This window comes from Amphiura filiformis, chromosome 12 (assembly GCF_039555335.1).
Source record: "Amphiura filiformis chromosome 12, Afil_fr2py, whole genome shotgun sequence".
Taxonomy (NCBI): domain Eukaryota; kingdom Metazoa; phylum Echinodermata; class Ophiuroidea; order Amphilepidida; family Amphiuridae; genus Amphiura; species Amphiura filiformis.
This window is the reverse complement of record NC_092639.1, coordinates 67,134,273-67,154,474: the sequence shown is the minus strand read 5'-3', so window position 1 is coordinate 67,154,474 and position 20,202 is coordinate 67,134,273. Positions and strand designations below refer to the sequence as shown.

The 20,202-nt window shown below is 36.6% G+C and overlaps 1 protein-coding gene across 1 annotated transcript; it reads left to right on the top strand.

The window, feature by feature from the left end:
• The first annotated feature begins 2,314 nt into the window (after positions 1-2,314).
• LOC140165473 (uncharacterized) lies at positions 2,315-18,933 on the top strand. Its single transcript, XM_072188764.1, has 8 exons — positions 2,315-2,920; positions 5,627-5,862; positions 6,435-6,596; positions 7,376-7,553; positions 7,815-8,260; positions 8,649-8,816; positions 10,761-10,987; positions 16,905-18,933. The coding sequence occupies exons 1-7, from the start codon at positions 2,440-2,442 to the stop codon at positions 10,974-10,976; spliced, it is 1,887 nt and encodes a 628-aa protein (XP_072044865.1). The 5' UTR covers positions 2,315-2,439; the 3' UTR covers positions 10,977-10,987; positions 16,905-18,933.
• The last annotated feature ends 1,269 nt before the right edge of the window (positions 18,934-20,202 follow it).

Sequence of the window (20,202 nt, the reverse complement as noted above, 5' to 3'; positions counted from 1 at the left end):
TACACATATTGTTTACAATGTAAAATCACTAAATATCACAAGAAAATCAAATTTTTCAATTTTCTAAAACTACCAACTTTTACATCTAGCATACTCTGCTCTGCACAAATTTGACAGGATAACTTCAATACTCTATTCTAAACACATGACAGTAACCAAGCAGTTGTCCAACTGACACAACAGTAAAATGCACTGACACGGAACAGCTTCCGGGACCACATTCACAGGCGAATAATTCGTCGCTGTTTTGACATACTGTCGTATGACGAAAAATGCAGTTTTGAGAAAATCGCATTTAAAGATTTTCCAATTTTTGAAGACCCACTGGAGAGCACCAAAGTAAAATACGTTTATTATTATCAAAGAATATAATCAATAATATATCTGTCTTTGTTCTCAGCATAATACAAATTTAATTTTATTAATTCACTAATTAGTAGTAATTAATCTGCAAAATCATACGACAGTATGCAAAAATATGCACAATATGATAACCTATGTATTAATATGATACGACATTGTGATACGACAGTTTGTCAAAACAATAGGCAACTACAGTTACACGGCGGCCTATGGCGACGTATCATGATACGACTGTATGTCAAAATACAGAATGACGTTTTAGGGGGTTTTACATAAAAACCATGTCGTATCACAATAATTAGTGCCATATCTCATTAACTAATTACATTTAGGTCTCAAAACTTTGTGAATATATAGAGTTTCATTCACAGATTTTGAAAATTTATATAACTCATTTTGCCCAAAAATCGTCATACGACAGTATGTCAAAACAGCGACGAATTGGAACCCAACAAAAGAAATCTGTTGGGATGTAAATTTTGGTCCAGAAAGGTGTTCCATGTCAGTGCATTTTGCTGTTGTGCCAGTTGGATAACTGCTTGGTTACTGACATGTGTTTAGAGTAGAGTATTGAAGTAATGCTGTGTGCAATTTTTGTTAATTTTTATGGAGAGGATTTTAAGATATGACCTTGTGAAAATGTTCTTTTTGAGGCCAGTTTATTAAGCCGGTAATTGATACATGCATCGACAAAGGTAACAAAATATTACTATTTATATATTTCTGGGACGTTTGGACAGTATTTTTTTGTGGGACATGAGAGTACATCAGACACATCGGATTGCATTCTGAATACGAAGAATGTCCTTTTGATATCAAATAATTGAAATTCGCTATTTAATACACATGGCAAATGATTAAAAATTGATATTTTTGATATTTAACAGTCCTCAAAGTAAACTTTATAAATCTAATGATACGTACACTTTAAGTCGTAGCTGGGATGAAAAGCCAATGATCAATTCGTATTGAATATAATTATGGATTTTCATCCCAAAAAGAATTTTTTGGTGTACATTTTCAATATGAAAGGTCAAAATTTTCAATTGATCGTCGTTGAGTCCCCACAAAAAATACTGTGCTAACGTTAATATCCGATTCCTTAACCGAATTGGGGATTAGTGATTAAGATAGAGACCGATTATGGACTCTGGTATGAACGTTTCGACAGTATTTTTTGTATTTTGAATACGAGGGATGTCCTTCTGATATCAAATAATTTTAATTGTTTGAAATTCGCGATATAACATAACATAACATAAATATCATTTATAAAGCGCATAAGACTGAAGTTTCGATGCGCTGTACATCAAAATAAAAAAGCACAGGAAGATATACAATGTGCTAGCATAAAGTTTTAAAAAATACATCGAGATAAAAAGTACAATAACATTATAGAAACATTATAAAATACAATATTATAACATAATTGAGATAAATAGTACAATGACATTATAGATACATTATAAAATACAATATTATATCATAGCACAGAATAAGTGAAAAAAGATGAACATTGTCCTCCAACAAGCAAAGATGAGATGCATGATGGTGCTATAAATTCAGATATAATACAAATTTTGTGACAAATTATTAAAATTTGATATTTTTGATTTTTTAAATATTTAATAGTCCTCGAAGTAAACTTTCTAAAACTAATATAAATTTGAATTAATTGTAAAGAGATTAATTAAGTAGACATTGGAAGAGTCTAGTTGTATTGGGACGACATTGAACACTTCTGATTTCATCAAACATTGATCAAATCAGGCTCAACACATGCATTGTTTGGGAATACCTCTATAAAAATGAAATAGACGACAGAGAGCGACAGATGGTTTGGATATTTTATTGTGATCATCAAATCGGTGACAAATGAATAAACACACTAAAACAGTAAGAATTTGAAATTAACTATACATTGTTCTAAAACTTGCTATTTCAGATTTACCAGACATTGTTTTGCTTTGGCGAGCAGTATTGCGAAAAACATACGAGCATCTACGTGGAAGTATTTCTCCCTCAAGATTTGCCGAGGCGTTGCTACCTATCGAACGTGTGGAGGAGATCTCTGCTATGGAACAAACAAAAGGCCGAGCTGCTGCGCTTGATCTACTGATAAGCCAATTGCTAGAGCTGCAGACACCAAATTGGATCCAAATATTCCAATCTCTCTTGAGGCAACACTACCCGCGAATACTTGAGGTCATCGAAACGGTTCGAGGTGAGCTCGTAGGTGATGATCTCGTCGCTTCCTGCAGATACCAGGTTTCCAAAATGGTTACTCCCAGAGGCGATGTGCTTGAGCTTCCAGATGTTGGTGTTCGCCTCGAGGTACCTACAGATGCCTTGGACAAAGACGAGTTGATATCTGTATCTGTCATGGCAACTAGAGAGAGTCACCCACCTCTCGGCGATAGATTTATCGTGGGACCAATTGTCAGATTGGAACCAGATAGAATAGAGCTACGAAGACCAGTTACGCTGACTGTCAGACATTCGGGAATAGACTTGACGCAACAGAACCTTCAAATATGGACCAAAGTGGAGAGCTATGGTATGTATAACCTGACATGCCAACAAGTATTTATATATGTGCGCCATTGCCTTGGGATTCAAGGCGCAAGAGAAAAGAAAACCAAACAATTCAAAAATACAGAAAGCAAAGGCAGCAAAGTACTACTACTACTATTACTACTAATCGAATTAATAAACATTCGGACAAACAGGCTGATCCCCACAAAGCTAGGACAAAATTATTTCATTGCCTTTAAAATAATTCAAATCAGTGTCACTTCAAGCATTTTTTGCAAAAGAAAGGTAAACATAATGGACTTCGCCCTCTCCCTTACCTTTGATTTCGCTCTATGCTAAGCCAGGGAAGGTAGTAGGTTATTTTGACGTTAAAAAAGCAGCAATGTCGTTGGGTGTATTACAAAGTGAAGGGTGTTGAGATCAGCCAGAAAATAATTTTCCGAGACAAATGCGTTTGACGGACATGCCGATTTATAATAGGTCAGGATTGATGAAACACATTCAATTTAATGGGAGAATAATGATTGCAATATTTATACGTCAGTGTGTAAGAATAGAGACCTTGCGAAATGAAGTTAAAAACCACAAACTTTAACGTCTAGAGGATTATAGAGGATTATGTATTCAAAACCACTCTGCCATTAAAGCCGCTTGAAGTTAAAGTTAATGCGAGAATCTATAGTGTGCCGTAAATTATGATGAAATACGTCATAATTTAGAACAATAGTTTGCCTATTTCCTCATAGACTACATAATTACCACTTATGTATTATCCAGTTAATAGACCAATTATTGGAAATCTAATTTGGTTTGGGTAAAAAACATGCTACATGTTGCTGAAAATTATTGATTGAATTAGATCAAAATAATTTTTGTTCCAAACGTCACGCTTGATATATACCTTTGTGTGTGCTCATGGCGTACACCAAGTTTTTAGCTTGACTTCAACGCCAAGGGGATTAAGTTCCCGTAAAATGGTCTGGTTTTACCGGAGCCAGCAGTATACGATACTTCTGGAAGAGTAAAGCAGGTGCATAACATTTTTATATATAACATGTCATAGGTTGTGCCTGGTAAGAGAGGGGGTAGGGAGGAGGAGAGGGAGGGCATTGGAAGTGGACAGGGAGGTGCTTTGCTGGTAACCAGGGGGGGGCTCACCCTTGGGACATCTTGTCTTCCTTCTTGACCCTCCCCTTTTGGATGCTGGCCGCCGTGATATCTTACGCTTTTAGGCCTTTTTCTGCCATTTTAAGCCCATTTTTGTAAAAACGTTTCCCTTTGAGAATCGGCCCACGCCCTCCTAACAGAAAAAACCCTGACAAAATCACTGGGGAGGGGGAAACAGGAGTGCAAGTTTGAGAGAGCGAGTACAGATAGAGGAGAGAAGGAGGGAAAATAAGGAGAAGGTAGGGAAGGGGAAACAGGAGGGGAAGGGGGAGAGAGATTCAGAAGGAGGGGAAAGAAATAAAGAATATGTATTTCATTAGGCTTTGCGTACTATGAAATTGACAAAGCTGACGAGCCTTTATTAAATAATATTATATATATAGGCCTATATCTATCGTAAGAATATTAATTGAAACGTATAGCTAGTTTCAAAATAATATGATAAGGAGATTAACGCTGGGTCCCGACATAATCCATGTTGAGTGGTATCGCGAGTTCATTCATGTTTACTCAAACGAAGCTCTTAAGGTAGAGTCTTTTGTCTTGAAGTGGGACTAATAACCACTTGGCTAAACAAAATAGAGACATTTGGATGTAGTCGGTTACAAGCTCTTACACATGCCCTTCTTTTGAACGCACATTGATACACATGTCCCGAGTTTAAGCGACAAGACGCTGTTCAGTGTTGCAGTAACCAACCATACGTTCGCGTTGGAGTAAATTTGAGCAAGAAATCCAATCGATATTTCTGAAGTTGCCGTTCCAGTTAAAGTAACCTCATTCCGCAAAGTCTCTAATAAGAATCACGATACCGATACCGTTGCGTTAAATTCCGTCACTATATAATACATATCAATCAAATTTTACTTCCCGGTTTCGTAACATTCGTAAACAAGGTTAACATCCGTCACTATGTAATACACATCAAACCAAGTATGCGAAAGTGTATTGCAATAACCAAATACTTACGGATGATAAATACGTCACTACAGTCAGTCTACTCTAAAGTACAAAGTACCGACGCGGATGCACACATTGTGCCGACTTTGAAGGCACGCATATCTGCAGCAGAGACGCAGCACTACGCACTGTTAACGCGCTGTATACGCGCGCGTTTTCACTTTGTACTTCAGAGTGGACAAACTGTATGTAAACCAACTAAATTGGGATTTTCAACATACGTCAAATTACTTAATGTAACTTAATTAATTAAATTAATTAATTTGGTAAATTTAAATGCTCACTATTTGAAATATTTCAGCCATTAAATTGTACAAAAAACGGTCAACAATCAGCATTCGTCTCTGTGTGATACACTCGACGATATGGTATCAGCATGATATTCTAACATGTTCTTCATCAGATCAGGAACAAATGGAAACATAACAGTAAAAATGTTAATATTTGACTATCCCAAACATGCCAAAAGGTAGCGTTTTCTCAAGTGAATTTGACACGCACCGTATGCAGGAGATTACCATCACCAGGAATTCCCATGTAATAGTGCACTCTGGGATCTGAAAACAAATATCTGCAGCTATTTGGTATATTTTACATACAGGAGACACTGAGGCCTGGGAGAAAGAATTTGACGGAGCCGCAGCGAGAAATGATCCAGACACATACTTGTCCAACAAGTCCATCAAAATTCGGAGAACGCATTTTTGCTGGTGGTGCTTTTTAGGTCGGTGTTCACTTGAAGTACAGATTTTGCCATTTATTGAGAAGGATCTGTACATGCCAAAGGCTACAGTCGTTAGTGTCGCAGTGTATGCAGTGAAAAGAGATGATGCTAAGGTGAGCCATTGAAATACCATAGCAACGAAACAACAACGCTTTCTATCTGAAAACAAATACACGGACCAAGATTCTTTTGCCATAATGAATATCCATAGTTTGTATTAAATTCCATTATGTCTATATAATTTCTTGTTAAAATCTCAGAAAATGTCGGTCGCTTGCATGGCCACACCATCTAAATCACCAAAAATTATCCCGACTATTGCATCAAGATAGTGTGCTTCAACTGGTTGATGAGGAGTCATGTGACATGTAATACTCACAGCAAATATGAAGTTCATATCCCGTTTACTTTCAAAGTTACAGCTATTTTAATCATGACATTTTTTTGTGGTTCAAAAATTGTTCAAAATAATGAAAAATCCATATTTCTCAACTCAAAATGGAGGAGAAAACAATGTCAGGCACATTTAGTTGGAAGGTCAAGGTCGCATTCTATTTCTTATATATCTATATATAAACTTTACCATTACTAATAAAATGGCCAGTACTACAACAAGAGAAAGGCCAAATTTAAAGAAAATCGTGAAATTTTAATTTAGTAGTGTTTGTTTTTAATTGTTTCATAGATGGTGGAAGACAATATCAAAACATCTGGAAAGAAAGTATTATGCTGCGATAAACCAACCAAGTGTTACCCGTCTGCAAAATGCAAAGACCTAACGATATCGTTGAAAAACGTTACTGATAAGAAAAGAGAACTTTCTTGGGGAATGTCTTCGGCAACAGAAGTAAGTATAGTACATAAAAACGTACGCGTTAAACCAACATTCGATCATGGAAGAAAGATGTCTCTTACTTTAATGGATTAATAAACTTAAAGGGACCCCACTTTATAGTGGGCAGTGCATGTTCATGCTTTCCCTTTTGCACCTCGCATCGTATTTGGGTGTCTTATGCGCAATAAAGGTAATAAACTAAACTACTTGTAACTGATTTAGTGGCGTTGATTTCCTTGCAAAATTGCCTCTTATCTATTAAAAAGTGTAAAGTAAGTGTGAGTACTTTATATTGTTAATTGGATAAAACATATTATATCAACAACAAGAATTCAGCACAACCTCGCTGTTTTTTCTACCCACGTCTTTAATAGTTAGGTAAAATAGGCTTCGATAGTAACAGTGTTGTTTACCAATGACTATTCCTCAACGACACTTTTCATAGCTATACACTAGTCCTGCCTGCTGCCTTACATTACCCAGGGTGGACCGTTGCAACGGTGTGGCACTTGCTCAGTGTAGCTTAAGCCCTGTTATTTATAGGCTTTAAGTACAAGCTGATTTTGTTTGTTTGTAAGTTAGGCTGCAACAAGTTTTTTTTTTCTTCAAATTTTGTGATCTTCCGAGAGAGAACTACACAAGGAGTGCTCATCTTAAGAAGGGTGAAATTATACTGCGAAGATGACCGCGCTGGTGATCTACCAATGAACTACCCCTCATTATAGATTTTTTTTAGGTAATTTAATATCATATATAGATTTTTGAGTTTATTGTCTTCTTTCTTTACACAGATCATACAAGCTGCAGATTTGCAGGTAGGATGTGGCAATGCAAGCTGCAATTTCAATTTACTAGACACCCTCGAGACAACCGACAGTATTCTGGGTACATTAAATGTAACACAGGAAGGAAACAGATCTCTCGACGTCTACATAGATTACATGATGACAAAGGAAGCAGCTGCATCAAGTAAGAACATGAATGTATTCTGTTTTCACAATATATACTAATTACTTCAATGTAGGCGTGTTTAATTTGCTTTTTTTTTGGTAGCAATACCACGAGTACCTTGGCAGTAGTGAAAATGTCTCGCTTCCTTCACACCAACGTGATCCTGTAATATTGATCTAGATTTCGATTTGGTATTATGTTTTCAAGTGGAGCATTCCAGTAAAATAAGATAGTGGTACGTTAATGTCGTTTAATATTCCTCTGATGTGACTCTTTCAGGTGCCCCTGTTAGTGAAAACTATGTCAAGGCGTGTGAAGCTATTCAAGCTCTGTGCTTCATAAGTCTTCCCACTGTTGAAGCAAGTGTAGAAAGATGGCACCAGATTCAGCAGCAACAAATGCAACCCTGTCTTGGGACAGCGCAATGCCTACCAAATAAGAAACCAACACCAAAGTCTGGAGCGTGCAAACCTTGCATTGACTGGGCTAATGCTGTACAATCCACGTTTTATCCACATGGAAAAGGTGTCCAGTGGAGAAATGTGAATGCAGCGTTATTCCATAAAGATCCTGTAGAAGTGGCCAAGGGTTTCGTGTTCATTATACCACCTGGTCAGAATTGTACAACGTTTGGTGACTTTGACATTGGAGGCATACTGAAACTCATGATGGGTTTCGCAGATTATCACAACGGAGATCCAGCCTGTTATGCCAACATGCAGCAGGTACATTTTTATTTCAGTTTGTGTAAATCAAAAAGCAAGATATCTGTGTGTTGTTCTTAATTTTTGCAATTTTCTCATACGTTCAAATATGTTTTCGGAAATTATCGAATAAATAGAAAAGAAAATCTTACATGACGTTGAAGGTGCGGAATATGAACGCTACACGAAGCCGCATCTATCCAGTTCTGAATGTAAGGGTATATATACGAGTGTTTATCAATGGCTGCGTATTGGATGTTTCGTTTTGTTTCTATACAATGGAAAAGGGTAATCCAACACAAATTGTAACAACATGTGTTTTTGCTTGTATAATAATGACGCTGTATAAGAATGCTAGCTCTGACAATACATTTTTTAGTTGAGCCTAATGTACTTTTCATATTTTAAGGTCCTGGACATCAGAAACAGTCTATCCCATATGAAAGTGAAGGACAACATGCGCATGTCAGACAAGCAGCTTGATACATGTTTCGATGCAATTAAGACTCTCGTCAGCTCTTTACAGGTTCACCAGCCAACTTTGAAAGCTGATAAAATCCAATCTTGCCTGAGCAAGGTAAGACAGCCCAAAAACATTGCCTGTATATTTGCCGGCAGTGATCTAACACGTTTTACTGTGAATCCTCGGTAATAAACACAGCTTAGGAAGTCAAACTATTTGAATTTCTACGACAAAACAAAATACGAGTACATACATTTTTGTATCCCCGTGGAAGTAAAAAAATAGCCTTTGACCTTATGTGCTCAAAATCACAAAACTGTTAATCATAGATCGGTTAAACCATACAGTTCTAAATCCTTATTACAAAATAAATTTGAGTTGTTACACAGCCGTGACGTTAGTCACGGCTGTGTCTTTTTTCTTACAGGTTCTTTCTTCTTTCTTTCTTCTTTCTTCTTCTTTCTGCCGACCACTTCATTTTCTCTAGCACTTACATGCTTACACCGATTTTGACCTAACTTGGTCATAACCATCATTGACCATGCCCCTACATGTCATATGAAACTCGTGGGGTCAAAGGTCACGCAGGGGTCATAGGGGTCAAAAACGTGATTTCAACTCAAAATGCTTCTTCTCTCACAGATTACATAGGACGGTGACACCACTTGCACACATGAATTGTTATTATCCCGTGTCTATGGTGTCCTCACAGATTTGGGGTCAAAGGTCATTAAAGGGTCACTTCCGGTATAAAACGAAAAATCTTCAAAAATTTTTATTTGCTAAGAAAAACATAGGACAGTAACGGTATGTTCACACATAAATTGTAGTTACCCTGTGTATATGTGGTATTTTTTATTTAGGGTCAAAGGTCATTAAGGGGCCACTTCCGGTATAAAACGAAATACCTTTAAAATGCTTCTTCTCCGACAAATTACGTAGGACAGTGACAGCACTTGCACACATGCATTGTTATTACCCAGTGTCTATGGGGTCCTCACAGATTTGGGGTCAAAGGTCATTAAGGGGTCACTTCCGGTATAAAACGAAAAACCTTCAAAATTTTTTTATTTGCTAAGAAAAACATAGGACAGTAACGGTATGTTCACACATACATTGTAGTTACCCTGTGTATATGTGGTATTTTTTATTAAGTGTCAAAGGTCATTAAGGGGCCACTTCCGGTACAAAACGAAATACCTTTTAAATGCTTCTTCTCCCACAAATTACGTAGGACAGTAACACCACTTGCATACATGCATTGTTATTACCCAGTGTCTATGGGGTCCTCACAGATTTGGGGTCAAAGGTCATTAAGGGGTCACTTCCGGTATAAAACGAAAAACCTTCAATTTTTTTTTATTTGCTAAGAAAAACATAGGACAGTAACGGTATGTTCACACATGAATTATGGGTACCCAATTCATATGTGGTATTTTTTATTTGGGGTCAAATGTCATTAAGGGGTCACTTCCGGTCTGAGACGAAAAACCTTCAAAATGCCCCTTCTGCCACAAGTAACATAGCAAAGTGGTGCCACATGCACCCATGCATTGACATTAGCCAATGTCTTTGGCCGTTTTCATATATTTTGTGGTCAAAGGTCATTAGGGGTAACAACACGGCTGTGTTCGTGGGTTAGACCACAGCTTAGTCTAGTTTTGGATTTTGACCTTCTATGCTATTGACCTTGTAAAACTGGGAGTGCACAAAATACTGTTAATTTTAAACAGATCTGGACCTCTTTTGTACTAATCAAAGAGCCATAATCATAAAAGAAATGACCAATAATGATGATGATGATAATAATAATAATAATAATAATAATTATAATAATAATAATAATAATAATAATAATAATAATAATAATAATAATAATAATAATAATAATAATAATAATATATAATAATAATAATAATAATAATATAATAATAATAATAATAATACTACTACTACTACTACTAATAATAATAATAATAATAATACCAATACGGGTGCTTTCTAAAGTATATAGATCACCATTCATACTGACCACGTTTTTGTGTAAATCTCTCACAGATACGGCGATGTAGTGTTACGACCGCAATGATAGTAAATGCACTTGGTGATCTCTCGGACAGTTTAAAACAGTCATTAGATGAAGGATTGAAACAGAGCGAAGCAAGAATAGTGGGTGCTCTTGGTGCAGAATTAGCTCTTCAATTGGAGGAAATTAAACAAGGCGTGAAGACCAACCAGGAGATGTTGACGAAGATGTTAACAGGATCAAAATAACATCTGAAAAGGTAGCATTAATATGGATACTTTTAAAAACACTGTTTTTACGCAAAGCTTGATAAGCATCACATTTTTTCACTTTTTCTCGAGTACATCCAATTGACCTTTTCGGTAAATCCCATAAGCCTTTGCGAGTACACCTCAGAACTCGTCATTTTGCGTCACGCCGCTCTTAAACATCGTTTAACGAACATCGTTACTGCGCATTGCAAGTCGGCGTGACGTAAAATAACGAGTTCTCATGTGTACTCGCAAAGGCTTATGGGACTTACCGAAAAGGTCAATTGTATGTGTTTGGGTTTTGATTCTTTGCACTAACTCTGGCACCATTTTAAAACTTTTTCCACCATTTTGCACCACAAAAGAAAACTAGCGCCGTGCTTCCATTGATTAGCACGTTAAAACTAGCGTCGTGCTTTCATTGATTAGAACACGAAAGTGCAACTTTTGATTTTCTTTCTTCCTTAGGTTTTAGATCACCGTTTCTTTAATTCTTAACCAATTTCAACAAATGAGGTCTTCAGAGCTAAAGAGTACAGGTGACATATTAGTCTTTATTTTGGATATACAGGGGTGAACACAACTGGTACCTTATTTTTTTGGCTTACTGTATATTGAAGTGTGCGAAAAGTAGGTTTGAAAAACTTTTTTGGACCACCTTGTATAAAGTTGGTAAATAAACTCCTAAAAAAAGTTTGGAAACTTTAAAAAACGGCTGTATATCAGTTCGGGGGCACTCGTAATAACCGGACGTCTCTGATTTCAAAGACGGGTCAGTGATTTCACATACGGGGGTCTGTGATGTGACATACGTCGAGCTTTGTTGACAGCTCGGCACTCGATGCAGCACATCGGAACGAAGCTGAGTGTATTACAATAAGCTTTCCTATGTTTAGCAAATATCTACCTGTGCAAAAATTATATCTATCTGTGCAAATTCTGACAAATAGTCCCAGAACACACTTAGATTGCAATGTTTTGAGGTAAAAAAAATCCCAATTTTACTATCCAATTCATGAATTGGATAGTAAAATTAGCAGGCACTCAACATGCTCAACTTGGGCTAGCTACAACCCTGATAAGGCCTATACACAAAATAATTATTCCCACTGCGCTGGCACGTTCATCAAACTTACTTATATCGTTTGCGACTGGGTTTTGAAACTAGGGAGTATGTGATTTATGAGACTTCTCTGAAATATGATACTGTAAGGTGACATGACGCTTCAAGAGTATTTGATATCAGAGACGTCTTTGAATTAGCAGTGCCCCCGAACTGATATCAGACATTTTTGAAATCTATCTCCATATTGTTTCATATCAGTGAAAACATTGTCCTTTCCTGTCAACAATGACACCTCATTTGTGACGATAACTTATTCCACAGTTGAGTAACTTTTTTTAAAGACAGAGAGGTCTTAAAGAAAATGTGCCAAACTGACCATTATCTGCGCTCATCTCATTGATTTGAATAAATGAATGAGTGGGTTAATGCATGAATAAAAGAAAGAATGAAATATTGTTTGCAGTGTATCATTTCTGCAAAACCTTGGCCTGAATGCTGTTCTACAGGATGATTGATAACGCTCGACCACACATGGCTTGTAAATAACTTCCTGTCATGTAAGAAGAAGGAATTCAACACATGGAGTGGTCAGCCAATAACCCGGACTTAAATCCTAAAGAACATCTCTGGGACCAACTTGGTCGGGCTGTGCGCACTAGAGTGACAGATCAAACCACCTTGGCTGGTTTAAGACAGATCTTGCTTGAAGAGTGGAATGCCATACCTCTGGAGCATGTGGCCAGGTTGATAAGAAGCATGAGAAGAAGATGCCATGCTATTGTGAGCGCATATGGGTTCTCTACTACTGATTTTGTTTTAAAGTGAAACAGTGTGATATTCCTTACTCATGTTTACTGATGCAAATGGCACAGACAATGACAGATTTGGCACATTTTGTTTGAGACCTCCTTGTCTTTCAAATACAGTTACTCAACCATGGAATAAGTTATTGTCACAAATTTGGTGTCATTTTTGACAGGAAAGTACAATGTTTGTATTGATATGAAACAATATGGAATTAGATTTCAAATAATTCTGTTATATAGCAGTTTTGGAAAGTTTCCAAACTTTTTTGAGGATTTTATATGTTAATTAGGTTCCATGTATTTTTGTTTTGTTTTTTAGCTGTTTTGTTGTTACTCTTGTCTCAGGGGTGGGTGCTTTGTTCTTCAAAAAGCAATGCTAATATTTTGACCATCCCCTACGCTCATTTTAGCTACAAAAATTGACCTACACCACCTTACCCGACTTAGTCCGTATACCTTCATCGAGTAAGTAAAGTAACATCAAATATTGAAATTTTCTCAAACACTATTCATTCTCAAACACTGCCGGAATCTGTCATGCTAGTTGGATTCCGTGCATCATTTCCTTTCTGAAAATGTACACTTTTATATACCATTACCGTATACGTATCATTACATTTAGTGATAAATTACTGACTCGAGTAAGGTATACAGCTTATAGAGGGTATGGAATTGATGAAGTAGTACTGCTATTTATTTTGCTTCTACAAACTAACCCGGTAATAGAACTGAATCCTCGTTATATTAGTGAAGGAATTCTTCAGCTTTTAAATTCGAAGATATCACTAGTAGTATTAAGCAGTTAAGGATACGATACGACAAGTTACTCATTTCGGAATGCGATAATGAATTTTGAAGAAAAAAAGGTTCCCACTGTCTTCGATGGGACTCGAACCAGCGACTCGAACTTCCTTTGATTACGCGTCTAGCGCTTTACCGCTGGGCCACGGCCTTTTGTTTACTAAAAAATGACGCGTTTTGTAAAGATTGGCCGTTTTATGCATAAATAGCACGAACGTTTGCAAAAGGTTTCAAACAAATAATAAAGACACAGATATGATGATGAAATTGCGTAAGTCGCGAAATATCTGCGTCGCAATGTTTTGTTTTGGTTTTAGGAATTTGACCTTAAAATTTACGACTCACGACATTATCATTCGAAATCAACAAAAGATATTTCAACAGTATATGGGCTCATTCTTTCTCTACAGGGTGTCTCAATAAAAATAGGCCCTATGGAAAGTGGTGCATAACTTAAAATATCTGCAGTAAAATAAACATTTTCTTAAAGAATCAAAACCCAGGAAGTGTCTGCTTAACAGTGGTGCAAAAATTATCCAAATCCGTTCACACATCACTGAGATAATTAAGTTTGTACAAATAGACATATTTTTGGACCATTCCAATGGGGTAATACACATTAACAGTAATGTGTAGTTTATTATAAAAGAAATAAAAGGAAATGCCAAGTGTTGCTGAAATGGAGCTCGAAATCAATCAATCAATCTCCCAAATAATGTTTTTCACACGTTTCTTTTTGGGTTAAGGGCTCGGATAGCAACATTTGCACAGTATATTTTGTGGGACCTGCGAGCACATCAGACATATCGAATTGCATTCTGAATACGAGGAATGTCCTTCTGATATCAATGTTTTTATTTTTTTTTAAATTCGCGATATAACACACATTTTATGGCAAATTATTAAAATTTGATATTTTTTGTATTTTTGATATTTAACCATGCTCGAAGTTAACTTCATAAATCTGATGGTATGTACTTAGTGTATGTAGCTGGATGAAAAGCCGACCTTCAATTGAAAATTTTAACCTTTCATATTGAAGATATCAATTTTCCCCCCAAAAGACCCATTTTTTTCAGTTTTGTAATTAGGGAAAAAATCTTTATTATGAAAGATAAAAAATTTCAGATGATAGACGCCTTTTCGTCGTACATATCATTAAATTTATACAATTTACCTCAAGGACTGGTAAATTTAAAAATCATTTGCCATAAAATGGCATTATATCGCAAATTAAAAAACTATTTGATATCAGAAGGACATTCCTCGTTTTCGAAATGCAATTTGATATGTCTGATGTGCTCTCAGGTCCCACAAAAAGATTTATGAAAATGTCGTTCTTTATACATTTGTCAACCAAAAGTAGGGCTGAACTTTATATTGAAGTGGCTGAAATATGTGATTCAAGAAAAATGGGTTCCCTCAAAATGAAATGTCCAGGTGATAGTATTGATGCTGATAAACAACATTAATAACAGAAACGAGGCATAGTTGCTGATCAATTATCTCCTACCTAGCAACACTGGTATTTCAAACTATTGCGATTTGGTAGTTCACATCATATTGCAAATGGCAGTGAGCTTTGGAAAAAATTGCATTGATATTACAGATAGACTTTCGTAGGTCCTGTGGTTCTCGAGTTATGTTGTAAAGAGGGATAAAACAACATCACTTTTGTAAAACGTACATAAATCATTAACAACAATAAATCAAGCAAGGGTTCAAAGTATGAAGTTTCACAACACATCAAGGTGTTATTTTTCAATAATATATTAAAGATAATGAAAATCGATCTTTTTGGTAGCTTTGACAAACAATACTTAGTCAACCATTAACTTCCATAATTTCTTCCATTTCTTCCACTACAATGCAGCACATTATTGTTAATGTGTATTGTCCCATTGGAAAGGTGCAAAATGAGTCTATTTGTAGTTTCAAAATTATCTCAGTGACGAGTGAACGGATTTTGATAATTTATGCACCAATCTATAGAAAACACTTCATGGATTTTGAATCTGCAAGAAAGTTTTAATTTTACTGCTGATATTTTAAGGTATGTCCCCCTATCCACAGGGCCTATTTTTTATTGCGACACCCTGTAGAGTGTTTTGAACATGTATGTGAAATAGTTTCAACAATGGTTCGCTGCATAATGGTAAAAACAGACTTGAACTAAAAAAGGGCGAAAGGTGCCATATTTACGGATTCAGGCTAAATTTAAAATTGGTATAAAACGTTTGGTTTTTGATCAATTACAAAAATTAATTTTTGTCATAAAAAGAAATTGTGTCTGGCGTGAATTACACTACAGTTTTTATTCCTAGGGCTCTTTGATTTCTTCAAATAATTTTTTATAATGATAGAGTGAATCCCCTGGCCCTCTATAATTACGCACAAAAGATCGCCTCCCCTTAACTCAGATTTTTAACCACAACAGTAACGGCACTTTAAAAAACTTCCAGGTTCAATAAAAGACACAGAAAAAAAATTTCAAACCAAAGAATGAACGGCTCTTTACAAAGCCACGAGACCTTACAAAAATACAGAAATGATTGGAAAAGTACCCAACACGTCATTTAAATCATAATTTCTCGGGCTTACATCGTTTATTTCCGATCATCGCATATATTAATTTGTGTCTCGCATTGTCCTACGCCCTGCTAGGGTGAAACATAAAGGCCGCATCCTTCTTCATTATTTAATATCGTAATTGGCTGCTGAGACACAATGAGAGAGTTATCATGGGGACTTAAGTTGAGATTGCCCGAGTACCGACTGTGAACTCATGTAGTACAGTGGTAAGACTCTGGACCGGTAATCCAGCGACCGGGGTTCAATCCCCGCTGAGTCCTGATTTTTTCTCTCTCAAAATTGTCATATGTCAGTTTGTTAGAGCCCCAAGCACGTCATTTAAATAATAATTTCTCGGGCTTGCATCGTTTATTTCCGATCCTCGCATATATTAATTTGTGTCTTGCATTGTCTTACGCCCTGCTAGGTTGAAGCATATAGGCCGCCTCCTTCATTATTTAAAAGTATTTTTACTTAGATGTTCATGGTTTTGAATATCATGTATAAACCAAGAAGCAAGATTTTAGTTTTGAATAGTATTTCTTCGCGGAAACCCAGATAAGGGTTCACTAACTATAAGTCATAGCTTTCCATAACAGGTTATATAACTATATATTGCCAGTGTCTGTATGATTAAAAGACTTTCAGCTGAAGAATTCTTACGAAACTTTTTGTCTGCAGATGATAGCAACCAAGATGTATGACAAGCCATTTACCAAAGCAAAGTCTTCCTCTTGGCTATTTTGAGCATTGTCGGATCGGCAAAAATTGACGATTGGTGACCACGGGGAGATATGGCAACTTTTTTTGAGAATAAACAACGTATAACAACGTATTCGATCTAGCTAGATATTTCGTAAGCGACAAACACGTTATCGTGGTTGATTGAGTGCAACCCAAATGAAGCAGGTATTGGGGGAGTTAGTCCCGATTGCAAGATCACCAACAAATGAATCTCACATAATGTCTAATACGTTGTAAATACAAGTAAATACGATAAATTCACACTATTATTGCACATTGTTATAAAAGCTAATGTGCGTGCATGCAGGAAAAAGTCCGGGTAAAAGGTGCGCTACTTGTTTTATACATCAACAAAATAGGGGATGGGGCTGGTTTTGAAGCGGGATGTTCTGAAACGCAGCTGGGAGAAGTGATGCGCAATGTGGAGATTGCGAGCATGACTCGTCCGTCTGGTAGGGGCAGAATATCATTGGTACGCGATGAGTTGGCAATCCCTTCGGCAAACATGCAACAATGGTTCTCCCTCCTATCAACCAGGGACTCAAGCTCGCAAGTCCGGGATGATGGGATGAGGTTACAGATCTTGTCACAAACTTTCAAGTAGATTAAGGAGATGAGGCTGCCAATCTTGTCACACACTTACAAGTTAAGTAGGGGGATTAGGCTGCCGAACTTATCGTACTCCTTTAAGTAAAGTAAGGGGTTGAGTCTGCCGGTCTTGTCATTTTCAAGTAAATTAAAAAGGGGCTGCCGATCTTATAACACCCTTCCGAGTCAACTGAGGAGATGAGACTGCCGTTCTTGTAACCCACTGTCAAGTAAAGTGAGGGGATGAGACAAAAGTAAGAGAAATTTAAGAGAAAATATCGAAGCAACTTTTCTTTTTTTTTTCAAATAAAGGCAAAAGTAACTTTACACCCATTGCGCAAATTTTGGCCTCCATATCAAACTCAAACTGTTACTTGCCGACATCCATCTCCTTTTGATCACGTTGAGTCATATGTGTTTCTTAGCTTTTCCAAGCGAGACCCTATTCCAATGAACATTGAGCAATAACTCATAATATCAAAATAATATTTTTGAGAAAATCAACTTTAAAGTTCGCTCATTTTGTTCTAATTAGATATATTGTTCAAGTATAAGTTATAAAATACTTCTAGGGTTAAGGAGTCTTTATTGTCATATTCTGAGAATGTATATATGTGTGGGTGTACATATAATTATGTAGGAGTCTTTATCAATGTGGTTTTGGGATGAAATGGAACCTAGAATTTCGGCACATGATACTTTCAAAAATAAAAGCATCATTTTCATATTAACGAGGGTCCCCAATAAAATGTTACGTAAAAAAATAAACAGCATTTAGTGAGAGTACAACAACACGTTGTCATTTTTTCAGATATTATCTAGCATCGTTTTCTGTGCGGGTTTCTGCTAAGCTTGAACTACGTATTTTAAAAGCGACTTAACTTATGAGCGCAAGACGACATCAAGACTGATCAAAATCCAAAATATCGCTTGACGAAAGTTGGACGCAAAAATACCTTTGTTTTCACATGTTGTCTTTATTATCCTTTATTTTTCCCTAATATTTTTCACGTTTAAACTTATTCCATAAAAGAAACATATTGACATATAAATATTCCACATCCAAATTTAACTCTCGAAATGAAACTTTGGCTGTCAGTTCATCAAAATAAAATTAGTGCGTCTGCCTGCCAGGCTATGGATGGGCCTACTCAAATGCCCCGCCAAATGTGCGATGGCAATGAACCTCGTGTTACATTATGTCACGTAGGCCTAAAACAGCTGGCAAAGGAATGCGAGCTAAGTACGCAATTTGTAAAGTTGACATTCATAGAGGTACTAGTAAATAGCACATAGATTCTGTCATGAAAAGGAAATTAATACTTGTTAACATTAACTTAACAAATGTAAAAATCTACATATAACATTTTTGGATCACCCGGTATAATAGAAGAGAAATTACCTCACAAAAGTCCAAGTTTTGAGTTATTGTGTTTTGTAATAAAAAAAAAAGTGTGTGTGTGCGTGGGGGGGGTGATTCGGGCAGGGCAAAATGTACGAGCAGGGACACAATTATTATTTTTTCTATGATATATTTTTACACATTGATTGCTTTGTTCATATTGATGTGGTTTTCTCATATTGACGACCCTGGATAACCAAAAACCGTGCCTTTGTAATACACACTCAAGAGGGCGACATTTTAGTGTTTCTTTCAACACACAACTACTGCAAATCGTTTTTCCTACCCGCGTAAGGCAATTTATGGGTTGTATATAAGGACGGGCAATAGTCACTACCCGCGTTTGGCGAATCGCGTAATGCACTTACTTGGGTTGTATATAAGGAGGGGCAATGTTCATTACCCGGGATTGGTAAATCGCATAAAGCACTTTATGGGTTGTATAGGGACGGGCAATATTCACAACCCGCGTTTGGCGAATCGCGTTATGCTCTTAATGGGTTGTATAGAGACGATCAATGGTCACTACCCGCGTTTGGCGAATCACGTATTGCACTTAATGGGTTATATATGGAGGTCAATGGTCGCTACCCGCGCTTGGCAAATCACTTAATGCACTTAATGGGTTTGTGTAGAGAGGTCAATGGTCACTGCCCGCGCTAGGCGAATCGCGTAATGCAGTTCATGAGTTGGTTAGGGACGGTCAATGGTCACTACCCGCCCTTGGCGAATCACATAATGCACTCCGTGGATATGATAGGGACCGTCAATTGTCACTATTGTGAAATATTGTATAGATATTGTCAGTGGTTAAAAATCCCTGAATATACAGAAATTAAGACACTGAATTAAAAAGTTTAAAAAATTTGATGAGACAGTAAACAAGTATTTGATGACATATATTTGCAAATATGTGACACGATCAAGGGAAATGAGTCGGATGTCGCTAATATTGATTTTGAGATATTGGCAAAGAAAGCATTAAAATTCTATTGTTTTATATTGTTTTCAGCGATTGATAAATTGATTCTTCACAAAGAATGGGGTTTTCAGTTTCTGAAAGCTCTAAATATCCTCTTTAGAAACATGTGTAAAACTCATTTTCGACCAGGGCCGACATGTGACTCATTCCCCTTGATCATGTCACATATTCACATAATTATATTAATGACCTGATTGTGTAAAAATAGCACCGTTTCACATTCATTTGTAGTGACCTATATGTTTGGACACAGTTTGAACTAG